Source organism: Mauremys mutica, chromosome 8 (assembly GCF_020497125.1).
Source record: "Mauremys mutica isolate MM-2020 ecotype Southern chromosome 8, ASM2049712v1, whole genome shotgun sequence".
Lineage (NCBI taxonomy): Eukaryota > Metazoa > Chordata > Testudines > Geoemydidae > Mauremys > Mauremys mutica.
In genome coordinates, this window is record NC_059079.1 from 36,505,368 (window position 1) to 36,522,042 (window position 16,675).

General features: G+C 42.5%; 1 protein-coding gene across 2 annotated transcripts in view; it reads right to left on the minus strand.

Annotated features, from left to right (window-relative positions):
- The window catches only part of DPYD (dihydropyrimidine dehydrogenase), a 588,030-nt gene that overhangs the window by 210,176 nt on the left and 361,179 nt on the right, over positions 1-16,675 (minus strand). For both annotated transcript variants that reach the window (XM_045026686.1, XM_045026687.1), the window contains one exon: positions 11,320-11,535. In XM_045026686.1, the coding sequence (XP_044882621.1) occupies positions 11,320-11,535 (216 nt within the window). The remainder of the gene's footprint in view (positions 1-11,319; positions 11,536-16,675) is intronic.

The following is a 16,675-nucleotide window of genomic DNA, read 5'->3' on the forward strand; positions in this document are numbered from 1 at the left end:
ACTACAGACCTCAAGGGTTCTGATAAAAGGCAGAATGGTTACTCCAAAAGCAAAAGCTTAAATGAGTTGTGATATGAAAAACTTTACATGTCAATATAGACAAACAAAAAATGTTCAACAAAATGTTGAACTAAGAAAATTAAAATAAAAAAAATTCTAAATTTCAGAAATAAGCCCTGTTAATTTCTACCATATGTAGATCCCGTATTTTTAACTGAAATCCCTTGTTATAGAATATTATTTCAGGTTTTGTCGAGATTGCTGTAAGTCTCCCTATAGGATATGAATTTACTGTAGCTGACCAATTGTGATCTGCAAAATTTAATATTTTACATATTTGTGTTTTTCAAGATACTGGGCTCAGGGTGACCAGACGTCCTGATATCAGGAGCTTTGTCTTATATAGGCAACTATACTGGCTGCTCCTTCCCCTGAAAAAAAAAAGTGTCCTTATTTTTCCCACTTGCTATCTGGTCACCTTAACTGGTCCTGATATTCAGAAGCACTGAACACTCCAAATTAAGTCAACAGGATCTGCAGGTGCTCAGCACTTTGGTAAACCAGACCCACGGTAACCATTTTAGGGAAAAAAAAACACCTTGGCATACACTTTAGGAAGAATCAGTTATTTTATACAAAGGTAATACAAGAATATCCAGCTTGTTTAGTTTGGGATGATTTGTAAAAAAGGAAGTTGTTGGTAAATGCTTGGGACTTTTAACCAAGATTTAGCTAATTGTAATGATTTACATGTGTTGCTAATGCTACTGAATTATTCAATTGCATCTTTATTGAACACTTTCCATTTCAAGCATGGCATATATTATGTAGGACAGATTGCAGCATTGTTACTCACATGAAACTCCTACAGAAGTCATTGGGAGTATTTAGTGTAGGTATCTGGCAGGATTGGACCCTATGCATTGATGATGTGTTTAGCAGAACATTCAATACTAGATTCTCATAACAATGTGCGACAAAGTTCCTCCTCTACCTTGGTGGGTCCTGCGCTTATTGGCAGATTTGCTCACCTCAATGATCTTCCCCACAGTGTGGGTCAACTCCTCCTGTGTCTGATCAGGAGTTAGGAGGTTTGGGGGGAACCCAGGCCTGCCCTCTACTCCAGGTTCCAGCCCAGAGCCCTGTGGATTGCAGCTGTTTATAGCAGGGAGGCCCAGAGAATTCCGGGGGCCTGGGGTCTTCGGCGGCAGGGGGCCCCCGCTCAGGGGCGGCTCTAGACCCCAGCGCGCCAAGCAGGCGCGTGGGGCAGCCCTTTCCCTGGGGGGCAGCATTTGGCTCCGGTTGAGCTCCCACAGGCATGCCTGCGGCAGGTCGACCGGAGCCCGGGACTAGCGGACCTGCATGACTGCGGCGGGTGCCGTGTTCCCGCGGCTCCGGTTGACCTGCCGCAGTCATGCCTGCGGGAGGTCCAGCCGAGCCGCGGGACGAGCGCCCCCCTCCGCAGTCATGCCTGCAGCAGGTCCACTCGTCCTGGGCTCCGGTGGACCTGCAGCAGGCATGCCTGCGGGAGCTCAACCGGAGCCGCGGGAAGAGGGGAACCACTCCGGGGGCCCCGGAACACACTCCTGGGGGCCCCTGCGGGGCCTGAGGCAAATTGCCCCTCTTGCGCCCCCCTCTGGGCGGCCCTGGTTTATAGTACTTCCTGTAACAGCTGCATGACAACTACAACTCCCTGGGATACTTCCCCATGGCTTCCTTCAAACACCTTCTTTATCCTCACCACAGGATCTTCCTCCTGGTGTCTGATAACACTAGTACTCCTTAGTCCTCCAGCAGCACACCCTCTCACTCCCAGCTCCTCACACACACTTCCTATCCTCTGGCTTCCCCTCACCTGAGTGGAGTGAGCTCCTTTTTAAACCCAGGTGTCCTGATTAGCCTGCCTTGATTGGCTGCAGGTGATCTAATCAGCCTGTCTGCCTTAATTGGTTCTAGCAAGTTCTTGATTACTCTAGTGCAGCCCCTGCTCTGGTCACTCAGGGAACAGAAAACTACTCACCCAGTGACCAGTATATTTGCCCTCTACCAGACTCCTGTACCCCACCAGTTTGGGTCTGTCATAAATGGTTTTACAGAGATGTACTGTACTTCCATGGACTTCACTAGAATAGCTCTTGATTTACACCAGTATACGTGAGAGCAGAATCAGTCCCATTCAAATATATGAACTCTTCTGTTAGAATGTAGTATGATTTATAAGCTGCCAAAGGCTTTCAAGATTGAAGTTTAAAGGCCAAATTTAGACTTTGTGTGAGTGAATAAAACTCTGTCTGGTGAATTTCGCCCATTGGCCTTAACCACTGATTAAATGAAAGAAAATACATAACCTAAAAAGCATTATTCAAAACTAAATAATCCAGGAAACTGTTCACTACTTTTAAAAATATACACAACTTGCCACTGATAGTCAGTTTTGCTTGCAGCCTTGAGGAGGTCATCTTCATGCCAGGCATTTGGGCTTTTTGAGCAAAACCTGGGAAAAAGAAAAATGTGCTCAAAATGCACAGGGCTCAGGGACTGAATCTTCAGTCCCAATTTACAGTAACCAGCACACTGGCTTAGGCTGCTACTTTAGGTTCAGTGTGGGGAAGAAAGACAAATAGGATATGCAGCCTGGCATCCCACTCCTTGTGGAGCTATGATGTGTGCAGATTCACTGACCACTGACATGCCACATCCCACTTTGTGTTCCATTGCAGAGTTGTCATGGAGTTGTACATCTTCCTATGGGAATAGCAGAGTTCCTCTCTGTGGGTTTTGTGCTGTGTGCATCCCATTGTCCAGCAGTTGCAAAATATTTCAAAATCACCAGGATGTGGCTATTTGGGTTCATAAAACTGTAAATGCCACCATGAGAAATTCATTCTACAAATGGGGATTTTTCTTTTCTTTAAAGGACTTCTGAATTCTGCTTTTTTACAAACATATTCCACTATCTTCAGCGCTTCAAAATGGTAGAGAATATAATCTGACTCATTAATGGTAAAAATTATCCTTAAAAACATGGGCCTATAGTCACCACCCCCCCCTTCCATTGACTTCAAGGAGTAGGATCAATACTTACACCTCAGTAGGAGGAAGACTTCAGTGGAGTTACACCAGGGATGAATTTAGGTCCTCCTCCTTTTTAAATACCCAATACTCTAAATATTCACAGATAGAATCTCTAGTCCCTCGACTTTCATTGTGCTGCTATAGGTATGCAAGAGCCAGGCTACATCCTCTTACATCCCAATGGGTTTAGAGGTGACACAAGTGGCCTTTATGTCATGCCCCAGCAACTCCTGGTGTAAGAGGGGTAGGGGGGAGAGGGTGTGGCATTAGCCGGAATGCAGAGCTCTCTGCCATTCCTCAGCTGGCACTATGATCTTTGGGGCCGCTAAAGAGTTGAGTTGAGAACAGCATCTAACATGCCTTAAAAAGCAAGCCAGGGCTGGGCTAAAGCTAGGCACAGCAGAGAATTTGGCCCTTAAACTGATCCTACCAGGGAAATGAGCTACTGAAAGATTATGCAAAAGACTTTTTTCCTGCCTTTTGCTCAGATTTTCAGCATGAACGTCTTCTCTTTGTAACTGAGTAACATTTCTCTATTTAAATATACAAGTTAAATAGAATCTTTTAGACATAGTGAGTTGTTTAATAATAATTGCATATTATTTTATGTCCCCAGGATAATTTTTACTTCATTTGTTAATCTTTGCTATACTTTAAAAATCTAAATCTAAAAATCAGTCAGTTGGCCATAGAATGTAATATTCCTCATTGCAACTCTTCTCAAATTCACAGTTTATATTTTCAGAATCATTTGAGCATTTGTAAAACAATACATAATTCAAGTCACAGGCAAGCTGTGTGTGCTAAGAAATCCTGTAAAATGCTGGGGGTTTTTTTGTTCAAGAATGTAGTTAATAAAAGTTGTCCTTGATGTTATTTAGTAGAAAGGCAAACCATCTTTTTTATATTTGACATTAACAATCTGATCATTTGTCTCCCCAAAGAAAGCCCATACAGGCCACACAATAAAGAATAGTAATATTTCTGTTTACTGAGATATCAACTGGCATTTCGCAGCAAGTCAATGGTCTATCTTCGCTACAGCATACTAGACCTCAATCTGGCATCTACAAATGTCAGGAGCATATAAAAAAATTATAGGATGAAAATCAAAAGCATGTTCTAAATTCCTAAAAAAGGAAACATAGTTCACCTAAACATATTTGCTGTAGAAATCAATGCAATATTCAGCTGTCAATCTAGAAAAACAATGAGGGAGGGATTCTGTCAGTAGGACAGGATAATAAAATTTCAAGCAGATGTTCAGGCAGGGCTCTAATTCTCGCTGAACTCCCTTGGTAAGCATTTAATTTCTTTATCATATGCAAGCTAGGTAAATTGTACTTCATCAAAACTGTATTGTGAAATATTAATATTTTATATTATAGCAAAACTCCACAGAATAACCTTTGTCATATTAAGAACATGAGAATTTCAAATGTCAAGGTTCTGCATTTTAATACATCTTAAATAGTTTTCTGGCTTGGCACCATACATATAACTACTTTAATCTATATTACTGTGTTGTAATATCATTCAAATATATATATATGTTTTTAAACACAGGTTCACGTCAGTGAAATACTAATGTTATGGAAAACAATATGTCACTGTAACACAGTTTTACCACCTATAATTAGAAAGAGAGGTACATGGAATACAAATGTACACATACTCAACTAGCTGAAGCATGAATCAGTGTGTGTAATAACAGCATGCAGAAATGTAGTACTTTTGGGTCAAATTAATGCACAATATACAACATCCTTCATTTAGATATGGTTTGTGAAAATATAGTGTAGAATCTATTACTATGTATTGTACAGATATAAATTGATGAGTAAAAACTTTCATGCAGTATAATGTTTTAGTTGAAATTTAATTCACTTTTAATCATTAGTCTGTTTTTAAAACTGGCAATGCAACCTGCAGCATACAAAGTGAAAAAATATTGGAGGTTTAGAATGAAGTTAGTCTACACATTTATTTCTGCTGGTACTCCTAATAAAGGCAACTGCTTCTAGGTTATTGAAAGTGACAGCATCACAAATCAATGCATGTCACAACAGAGTAAAGACAGATGTCTCTGATTAATCAGAATTAAATTTTTACAAGTGAAGGAAGCATCTAAAAATCAAAGTGAACATTCTGCCATTCCACTTCCGTTTTTTTTCTCTTGCTCCTTTAGTTATACAGTGAAGTGAGGAAACCATCACAACAATTGAATCCATAGTTTAAAAACAAATTACAAATGTTGATACAAACTCTTCAATAGAATATATTAAAAATGAATTCTAATGTAGATAGAACAGTAGATGTCTCAACTTTTCATTTAAAAAATAATTAAGGAACAGTCTTCTATAAATTTTCTGACTATAGATTTTGATTTAAGAGAAATTCTATTTCTATGTAGGGTGCAATATCCAGATAGAAAAAAAAAGCCCTCCAATATATCAAGACTTATTAAGAATTATCACCAGATGATACTCTTTTTAATTAAGCTAAGAGATTTCTCCCATTGCAGGTAGCTATCTGCTTTTCAGAAATGGTTCTGAAAGTAGTAATGATTGGTATATGAATATAGGTAAATGTATTTTAAATAGGTTTATTGGTAACTGAATTCTTTATGTGGACTTTATTTTATCTTCTCCTTCCCTCCACATTTTTTCTCCAACTTCTTACCAACAGAATTTATACATAGTATCTTTGAAGCACAGAAGCTCTGAATAAGACAAAATAGTATTTCAGCCAGACCTTAGGGAGGGAAGTAAGTTTGGGGGAAAGAGAAGAGAATGACCACCCTGTACTGAAAGCAGGAGGGGGCGATTTCCAGGCTTGCCAGAGGAAGACAGTAGTGCAGTCAAGGCAGCATTTAGCCTCCCTCCCCTTGAGGTGTGATTATCAGGTGGGTTTGAACCAGTAGTGCAAGTAGGCCAGAAAAACACAGCAACAACTCAGCCGGAGGAGAGGGCTGGGGGTTCTGCTCCTTTCCCCATTGGGAGGGGCAGCAGGGAAAGGAGCAGAATGCTGGCCGCTCCTCTGGCAGCTGTACTGCCCACCCCCCACTGCCTCACCCCCCTAGCCCTGTCTCCAGTGCAGCAGGAGGAGGACAGAGTCCCTCACCTCCAACCTCAGTAACTCAGGATGGATGCAGAAGCGGGACGGGAAGAGTGTGGGGGCCCTCGGCTGGGGGGGGGGCAGTGAAGAGTCACATGGAGGGTCACGTGGGGAGGTTACGTGCACCCCTTAGTTGGTGCCTCCCCTTTTCCCCCTGTGCCAGTAAGACATGGATTTTACTTTCACTACTGGTTTGAACCTGCTGTGGGCATTGTGCTAGTCACTCCTTTTTAGGGGGGCTGGGAAGGAGTTTTTCCCTCACCACCATATTGGCTTCGGTGGAATGGGTTCTTTTCGCCTTCCCCACAGGGGGTGTTAGGGAACACCTATTATAGTGAGCACAAAAGGTGGTAGGCTATATGTTGCAACTTATTTGGTAAGTGTGGGGGCAGATGTCCAGTGCAGGTACTCCATAGGGAAGGCACCCAGTGACCAGATAAATAGCCAGGTAAAGGACTTAAAAAGGAGGTGCTGGTTAAAGGAATGCAATGGTGTGGGGTTTGGAGCTCCTATGGTTGAACCCTCCCCCTTTCTTATAGGCCACCTTACCCCTCCTACAAGGGGGGGTGGATGGTAAGGTCCTGGCAATGGATTAGCTGGAGGGACCTGGATAGAAAAAAGAGGGGGAGCTGGTGGAAGCCTCCCCCCTGGGTAATTACAAGGTAAACAGGGTTTACCTGCACTGTACACTTTTATCTGCCAAGCAGTCTCAGACATGTAATAATAAAGTTGCGGCCTGATTAAATCCATATCAAGTGTCTCCTGTCCTTCTTTCAGTATAGCTGGACAAGGAAGAGAGTGTGCTTAATGGGCATATTTGTTCTCTGTTGTTTTCCTATTTATATACATATATTTATATATCACAATCCAATAGTTTATAATTAACACCTGTTTTACAATGTAATAACATGTACCTTCTAAAATATTTACTGTAGCATCTATTTAAGCATCTATTTAAGCAATTCTTTGAGAGAATTTCAGATATGACTTACATTAGATTGTCTGTATGTTACAATTATAATGTAATACTGCACAAGAACACATGTCATGATGCACATAGGGCTGAATCCTATACACCACAAACAGAAGGCCCTAGGCACAGTGGAACTACTGAGGTTCTGCTGTACAGGGGGTGGAGCAATGTTTGGGGAGAGACCTAATACTACATGACACGGAGTAGTGCTGTTGCTCTCTGTGGCATATAGGGTACTGTAGGGGAGAGGCAAGAGCAGCTCTGGGTTTGGAGGAACAGACGCATCATCTGTGGCACCATGCCTGCAGATCTGTTGTCCAAAAATCCTTGGGTAAGAGGGGATACAGAAACCTTGGATGGCTCCCACCTTGTTGTAGGAGTGGCTGCCCTGGTGTTCTAGAATGGAATTCTGGCCAAAAAAAATATACACCCATTCTTCTGTGCTGCCCAAGGCTTGGAGGGCCACATTTATTGGTGCGACCTGTCTAGAAACATACTGGCCTTCTGCACAAAGTCAAACCAAAAGGAAAAAAAGAAGCAGTACCCCATGCTGGTAAATTGATGAGCTGCTTGCAGAGGACGTAAAGCTTACGTAAATTGAGGCCCTTGCCTTCCAAGTGCCACAAGTCTTCATCTTGGCTCCTGCCTTCTCCCTCCTTCTGGGGCTAAGGCTTCAGATGCAACTTACTCTTTTTCCATCTCTCTCACTGTCACCCTGCTCTTCTCTCTGACCGCACTCCATGACCGTTGTCAACTTGGGAATCTGCCTCACCTCACCCATTTTTAATAAAGTACCAAAGGACACCATTGTCATTCCCAGGTGCTGGCACACAGACTATATCTCTGATACAGAGGAAGTCACTGGCAGCCATATGATGCTGGAATTTGCATTATATAGTCACTACTAAGAGGAACATAGATTTTGCAAGAGGGAACCATTTCTGCTGCTGCAGAACTCTCCATAGCCACAGAGGCTATTTTATGCTTGGCTCTTGAGTGTGTGTCCAAACAACAATTGAACACCCATGGCTGGCCTGGGTCAGCTGACTCAGGTTCATGAGGCTCTGGCTGCGGGGCTGTAAAATTGCTGCGTAAAAGTTCATGCTCAGGCTGGAGCCCAAGCCATGGAACTCTGCAAGATGAGAGGGTCCCAGAGCCTGGGCTCCAGCCCGAACCTCAATGTCTAAATGTGACGCCTTGCAGCCTGAGCCCCTCAAGCCTGAGTCAATTGAGCAGGGCCAGCTGTGGCTGTGCCATAGGTTTTTTATTCCAGTGTTGACTTACCTTTACCATATATAAACATGAACATTAGAGGGTTGAGCCTGCACAGGGCAGGTGCAGAGCATTGTATGTAAATGCCAGGTAAAGCTGATTTCATTTGCTTTCTGAAGATAATGCTTAAGCCCATGTCTTCTTGGACATGCCAACACTCTCCCACCAGCAAACCCTCTGTTACCCAACATGTATGAGAGTAAGTAAATTGGTGCATAAAGCCAAGTCTCCACTTACACTTGTTCTACAGGCCAAGAGTCTCCAGCTCCCTTCTGAACATTGAACAGGATTTATATCAGTGTAATCAGAAGCTAACTAAACAAACAGATCAAAGACAATTGTACATTATACTGACCTATAATTCCAGACTAAATTGTGATTATTTGTTCAAATGTTAAACAGACTGAGTCTCTGTGTAATACTCATTGTTGAAATAAGAACTGTTGAACTTGTCTTCCTATTTGAAATATTTTTAGTAGTTTAATAGCATTAACATTTTGTTTACATAAATAGAAACAATTGCATTTCTTTTTGCCCCTAACATCTCTGTATCTCAAAGCACATCACAAACATTAAGGCTCAACACCTCTGGGAGGTATTGTAAAGAATATAATCGTATAAAAATCACTTCAGCCAGCTCTTGGGTGGGACATGACAATTGTTCTATAGCATACAACAATGCTACTCCAGAGCTTAGGGCCAGAAATGAATAATACTGTATCAAACTAAGACTTCCAGGGAAATTTACCTAGGCAGATTCTAATAATCCAAGTTTGAATGAGTCAAGGGCACTTTGCTCAACCTCCTTTTCCTTATATTAAAATAATACCATGGGATCTTCAATGACTACTTTCAGAACCTTGGTTTTACTGAACATTTGATCTGAAAGACATCAAGCAAAAGCCTCATCTCTAGCGGCACAATGACTACAGGAGCCCCATGATATGTCACTGGTTCAGTACTGAATCTGACAAAAGTGCCATGTAGTGAAAGGCCAACACTACTTCCTGTAACGTGTGTTCCTCCAAAGAAGCCTACCCAAATACTAACCTGCTTAACATATGAGATCTGATATAGTCACGGTGCAAGGTAACATGGCTGTAGGCATATCTGATTAATAAACAATTCTCAGTATTGGCTGGATCCTGCTATCAATTTAGGCACTGAATTAACTGAAATTAACGGGGAGTTCTGTGCAAACACTGATGGCAGGGTATGCTTCAATTAAACCTTTTCCCTTAAAATGTTTCAATAAGAAAAATGTCTACATGTGTTGTACTCCATGGGCCAGTTCTGGATTTCCATTACTTAGGTATAAATCCAAAGTAGCAATGACTTCTATGGAGTTACTTCATACTGGTTGTATGACTGAGATCAAATTTTGGCCACACATATTTTGTAATGAAGCATGGTAGGACACACTCACTGCTCCCTTTCTCTTCTCACTTTACACTCTTTCTGGATAATCTCATTCACGCATATTACTTCAACTACCATCTCTACAGAGATGCCTCACAAATTTGCCTCTTTCCTCTTGATATGTCCCCATCCATCCAATTCTGTATCTCAGCTGCCTCACTGACATCTTCTCACTGCCACAGGAAACTTAACATGGCCAAAGCTGAGCTCCTTATCTTTCCTCCAAGCTCTCTTCAAGTCCATCCTATTCTCTGTTGCTTTTCAATGCCACAACCATGCTCCATACTACTCAGACCTGCAACTTGGGGTTCATATTTGACTCCTCCCTCTTCCTTTCCCCACACAGTCAAGCCATGTCTAAAACGTGTTGCCTCTTCCTCCAAAACATTTCTAAGATTTGTATTTTTCTTTCAGTGTTTACAGTTAAAATTCTTGCTTAGTCCCTCAGTTTCCCTTGATTGCTACAACCTCCTCCTTCTCTTGGCCTAACACCCATGGTACCCACTACCAATATGTACAAAATACTGTCATTAAGATCATCTTCCTTGGCCATCACTCTGACCTCATCTTACACTAGCTTCTGCTCTCCTACTGCTTCGTATTCAAGCTTCTTGTCCTTGTATTCCAGGCCTTCAGTAAAGCCCTGCTCTTCCTTATCTTTCTGTCTTATCTTATACTGCTACCATTTCTAAACTCCCCTAGTGATTCCAACAGCTACATAGATACATAAATCCATTGCTCACACAATCATTTCTTTGACTTCATCCTGATAGCCCTTACATGTGGAAAGGTCGTTGTGAGCTGTTCAATTCAAATCCTGCCTGAAGACCCATTTCCATTACGATTCCTAAGAGAAACTAGCTTATTAGTAATGGTAAGGCTGCGGGTTAAATGGGGATAGTCTATATGTATTATCAGCAAAATAGAAACAAATCGTTATCAAACATTGTTTTATCAAAAGGAGACTAACCTCCCCCTTGATTAAGCAATCAGAACCCTCTCTTGCTATACTTTGTCTATCTGTTCATTTTGTCTCTTTTAGACTGGGAATGCTTTGCAATGAAGGCTGTACCTTGTTTGGACTCTACAGCAGTGCTTGGGCTGAGGGATGTGCTGGCCGCAGCTTCCCGCAGCCCCCATTGGCCTGGAGCAGTGAACTGTGGCCGGTGGGAGCCGCGATCACCCGAACCTGCAGACGGGGCAGGTAAACAAACTGCCAGGGGCTTTCCCTGAACAAGCGGCAGACCGGCTTTGAGAAGCACTGCTTTACAGCACCAAGCACTCAATGGGTACTACCAGAAGAAAATAACTGAGTAGTAATAGTAGAAAAGTAGGTAGAATATCAATAGAACCCTAAAAGCTTTTTAGCTGACTGAATCTAATACTTATTTATATTCTCAAAACATTTAGATCGTGACTAGAACATACCATGAAATTACATATGCCTTAAAATATTTCCTTACCTTATCGAGGGAGAATGTTTTGGTCAGAGCAAATCCCCATCCCGCTTCAAATGCTCTTCGAATCATTGGGGAACTAGTAGTTGGAGTTGCACTGGCAAGACCAAAGGGATTTGGAAACTTCAGTCCAGCCACTTCTACACTGATGTCTACCAAATCAATAGGAGTATAGAAGAGAGGTAATTCTGGAGTAGTAGAAACTGCAGCACCGTATAAAGACTGTAAAAACAAATATACAAATATTTTTGTCATCTGAATTTTATATAATTTCTTGTTAGCCTGAGTGTATCACTCATACACTTAAAATATTCTAATATTTTATGCTTGCAGTGATGAAAACTGACTAAAACATTTAGCTGGCCATGGGCAAAAGGCATACATCAAACATCTTCATTTTAAAAGGGAACATGGTGTTGATGCTGAAATACTATTTCAGTGTATTACTTTGAAATACAACCAATTAAATAAAATCGCTTTGTTAAAACAACAGTTACAATGAAACACGCATATGTACAGTTTTATCAAAGACACTCTGAGTTAATGTTCCAAGGCCAGGGTTAACTAAGCCTTGTGAAGCCTGTACATTGTAGTATTGACTAAAGGAACACCAAAGGTACACAATGGGACTGAGCAAGTGAGTATTCTACTATGGATCACAATGCTGCAAAGATTTATGCCCCGTAAAGTTTAATTGAAGTCAGTGTTAGAATTCACAGTCTGTGAATTAAATGTGAGCAAATCTTTGCAGAATTGAGGCCTCAGTCTTACACCTACATTTATTTTCTTTCATAAGTAAAATCTTTGTTTCCCAGCAATTTTAAAATACCATATACTCGACAATAAGCCGGTTCGTTTATAAGCCGACCCCCCCCCCAAGATGGATAAGTAAAAATGGAAAATTTTAACCTGTTCATAAGCTGACCCTATAATTCAGTGGTCAGCAAACTTTGGCACCCAGGCCATCAGGATAAGCCGCTGGTGGGCAGAGATGTTTAGTTTACCTCGAGCGTCTACAGGCACAGAGGTAAACCTAAGTAAACAAAGTGTCCTGGCGTGACAGCTGCTTACCCTGATGGGCCGGGACAGCAGCTGGTGGGGAAATGTTTTTTGGCGGAGAAGCTAGGAGTCAGGGGAGTAACCCCTGTGACCACACCTACATGACCCTACCCCTAGCCTGGGACCCCCACACTCTCCCGATCCCATCGCTTCCCACCTTAGCTGGGGAGGGCCAGGGGAGGATGTCTCTGACCTGGCTGAGCTGCTCCTGCAGGCTAGGCAGCGCAGCCGCAGCCTGCTCTGAGGGCCAGACAGGGCAGCACAGCCTCAGCATGTTCCAGTGGGCTGGGCCGGGTGGCACGGCTACAGCGTGCTCTGGTGGCGTGGCCACAGTCTGCTCTTGGGGGCGTGGTGGAGAGGCATGGCTGCAGCCTGCCAGCCCCGGAGCTACAGCTGCTTCAGAGGCTGTGGGGAGAGACTCTGGCCCCGCCTCTTCCCGTCTGGCTGTGTTGGGGGGAGGGGCTGTCCCCCACCTCTCCCTCTCTATACCCATTCATAAACCGACCCCCTTCTCTGGTGCTTCCCTTTTTTACTAAAACAATTCAGCTTATGAATGAGTATATACGGTAGATCTCTATTTTTAAAAAAAATGGTGTAAATCTTGTTTCTAGCAGCTACACATTATTTGCATTTTAATTATTGATGTTCTCATATTTTTAAACACCCTGGGGTAGAAGCGTTAATATACCATTTCCAAAATGACAACCAACATCAATTGATACCCCATCAACCTCTGGGGTAGTTAGGGGACCTGGGACTCAATGCTGCAACCTATACTCATTGAAAGAGGTCTTCTTTAGAACCACTAGAACTATTCACATGAACAAGTGCTTCAATATTGGGATTAATTGTATCATAAGATACAACGGTTGCTTAGATACACTAAAGAGGGAAGACTCCAGTAATCATAGAGTGAAAGTGTTCCACATGCAGTATCACTTAGCAACCTGCCATCACTGGCTCAGTATTCATCCAGGCTCCTACACATTCTTTTTTATGGTGTGCATCAGGCATATCTGACAGGAGTACTGTAGTAAAGTACTACTTGACGTGAGTATTGTAAGGGTGTCAGAATAAGGCCCTAATTCTGGATTGGTAGCTAGGAACTGGACCAAAGAAGAGCAAACAATATAAATGTTGTAGTCACGTTTCCTAACAGTTTTAAAGATATCTCAGCCACTTGATTTTTTTTTTAAATGAGGAAATATACATATGAATGCATGCATCAATAAAACATTATAAGGAATCTTTGCACATGGACTCATTGTACATTTGATTCCCCAGAACTGACTCAATCAACCCTAACATAACTGGCTTTTGACTATCAAGTAAATAATGTTCATTTACAAACAATGGAAATATTTGATTAGCCATAATCACTTTGAAGGTGTTGTTACAGTATAGCAATCCTTAAAAACTGACCAGATCAGTGGCTTTGCTTCACAATGCGTAGATCATTACAGGTGTGTTCTCTTGCTCTTAAATGTAATGAGCAGGCAGTGGGCTCTGCCTTTGGAGAAGAAACACCCTAAAGAACTGGCAAGTGTAGGAGTTGCATGAATGGACACTGAGCAGAATCCTATCTAGTTCATGATGGATGGAATTAAGGTCTGTGCCACTGAGGGTATATCTACACTCAGTTTAAAAATCCAGTGTCTGCCTTATGTCAGCTAACTTGGGCTCATAAGGCTGAGGCTAAGGGGCTGTTTAATTGTGGTGTAGATGTTTGGGTTCACGCTGCCGCCCAGACTCTAGGACCCTGTGAGGTGGGAGGGTTCCAGAGCTGAGGCTGCAGCCTGAGACTGAATGTCTACACTGCAATTAAACAGACCCTTATCCTGAGTCCTGAAAGCCTGAGTCAGCTGGCATGGGGCAGCTGGAGGTGTCTAATTGCAATGTAGACATACCCTAAGAACCTTGAACTTGAGTCAGTAAAGCCGGGGGGGGGGGGGGAAGGTGGAGGTGTTCTCTACTCCTTGAGAAGCACAAAACACAAAACAAAAAACCACCTCTCTTATGTAAGGATGGCGATGATATGCTAAATATTCTGTAAAACCTTCCAACCCTTGTGTTGCTGCCCTTTGTTTTGTTTTTAAAGAGCTTATTTATTACATTTTTCTCTTAAGCATGTTACTAAAGGGCTGCGGAGGGCATGAGAACTACTATAGATATTTCAGGGGCTTTAATTAAAGAAAGTCTTGATGCAGAACCTCAAAATCTACTCCCGTCCTCCTAAATTTAAGAAGCTGGAATCAAATCACCTGACTCTTTGTATTTTCATCCCAGGTAGGGTCCAAATCCAGAAGTGGCATATTGGGCCAGACTCCTGGCTGGTGTAACACAACTGAAGATAATGGAGCTATGCCAACAGAAAATTTGGAGCTCTGGATGTTATCCAAAATGGCAAAATTCGCTTGAGAAAAGCTGATTTCATCAGATTCCAGCCATTTGGGACCAAAATTCCCTGATGCAATGACCTTTTTCTGGGTAGTGTCCTTTACATTGCTAGCCATACCAAAGACAGCAAGATTATGGAGGAAAATGTAATTACGAACCATTCCCTTCCATAGAAGCCACTCTGTGCATTCTAGATATAATGCTCCCCAGAGCTCTGGGATATGTCTACATTGCAATAAGAAGCCTGTGGCTGGCCTGTCTCAGCTGACTTGGTCTTGCAGGGCCCAGGCTAAGGGGCTGTTTAATTGCAGTGAAGGGTTTCAAGCTCAGGCTGCAGTTCAATCTCTGGGACCCTCCCAACCTACATAAGAATGGCCCTACTGGGTCAGGCCAAAGGTCCATCTAGCTCAGTATCCTGTCTTCCGACAGTGGCCAATGCCAGGTGCCTCAGAGGGAATGAACAGAACAGGTAATCATCAAGTGATCCATCCCCTCTCCATTCCCCGCTTCTGGTGAACAGAGGCTAGGGACACCATTCCCTATAGAGTCCTAGGGCCCGGGTGCCAAACAGAGCCCAAACATATATATACCGCAATTAAACCTCCCCATAGCCCGAGAGCCACAGGGCTGATTCAGCTGGCATGGGCTAGCCATGGGTTTTTAACTGCAGTGTAGACATACCCTGAGAGGCAACATGCCCACCTGAGTCATAGTGCTTAGCAGAGCACCTGCTGGGGAACTCCAGAGTTCCACTGCCCCAAACTCAGGCCCATGACTTCAAGGTACTATTGTGACCTAATATTTCATTATCTGAGTAACCAGCTGCTATATTTACTTTCTGTTATTAATTAAACAAACAAACCAACCAACCTGGACAGCTCAGAAATTTGGTATTAGGGAACAAAACCTTTCACCCAAAGGTCACTGGCTGAAATCTGGTGAGGTCAGGAGCAACAGAAATTTATTACCGTTGTCTAGTTGTTAGGTGGCCTGTGTTCTCAGTGTAGTTTTTACTGGACAAGATGTTCATTCTCAACTAGCACCATTATTGGTGCAAAGTGAAGGCCAGGAGCTTAGAGTATAAACCATATGTAGTACAGTGTGGAAAGAAAACAAAGGAGTTAATGGGAAGTGGTGGTATTGGAAGAGTCAGGCAAACAGTTGAAAACAAGCAATGTATTCAAGGCTAGACTATGATGCAACTATCTGCTCTGAGTAAAGGGTGGCGCATAGTAAACTTATGCCTCTTTTCCTTTCTGCAAGCAGACTGCAGTTATTTATTAATTTTTTGATTATTCAAAATTGTTCAAATGTGGAATGTAAATACATTTCAGCCTATGGACTGCTCATGAACTGCTCAATCCTGGTATGCCCGAAAATATTCGGTATTCAAAATTCAGCATTTGATTAGTTGCTTAAGCCATGTCATCCTGTTTCTGTTTCCTGGCTCGATGACCTAATCTTCAAAAGCTACTTCCACCGCCACATGAAATGAATTTTGTTTCAAAGGAATCTTAGCTAAAGGCAGCAAATGTGCTTTCTGTGATTTTGTATAAATAAAACTTGGCTTGTGCAAGATAAAAAAAAACCTCCTCTAATGAAAGGAATTTGGGATATGCAGATTGAATGTGCCCATGTAATATTAGGAAAGCTTTGCTGCATGCTGGCCTGCAGTTGATCACCAGGGTTTCCAGACATCCACTGAAACACCTCCAGGCACAGACTTTTCCCCTGACATTAGGATTCTGCACTCTCTCTACACCCTTGGTAAACTGCCTTGAGAGAGAAAAAAGATGCGACTCCACCTAGATGGAAAAATGCATTAACTCCACCAGAAGCTGCCTACTCCTGGTGCCCCCACTCCCTGTTAATGAGTGTCACTGCTGTCTGTTTTGTCATAGTATCA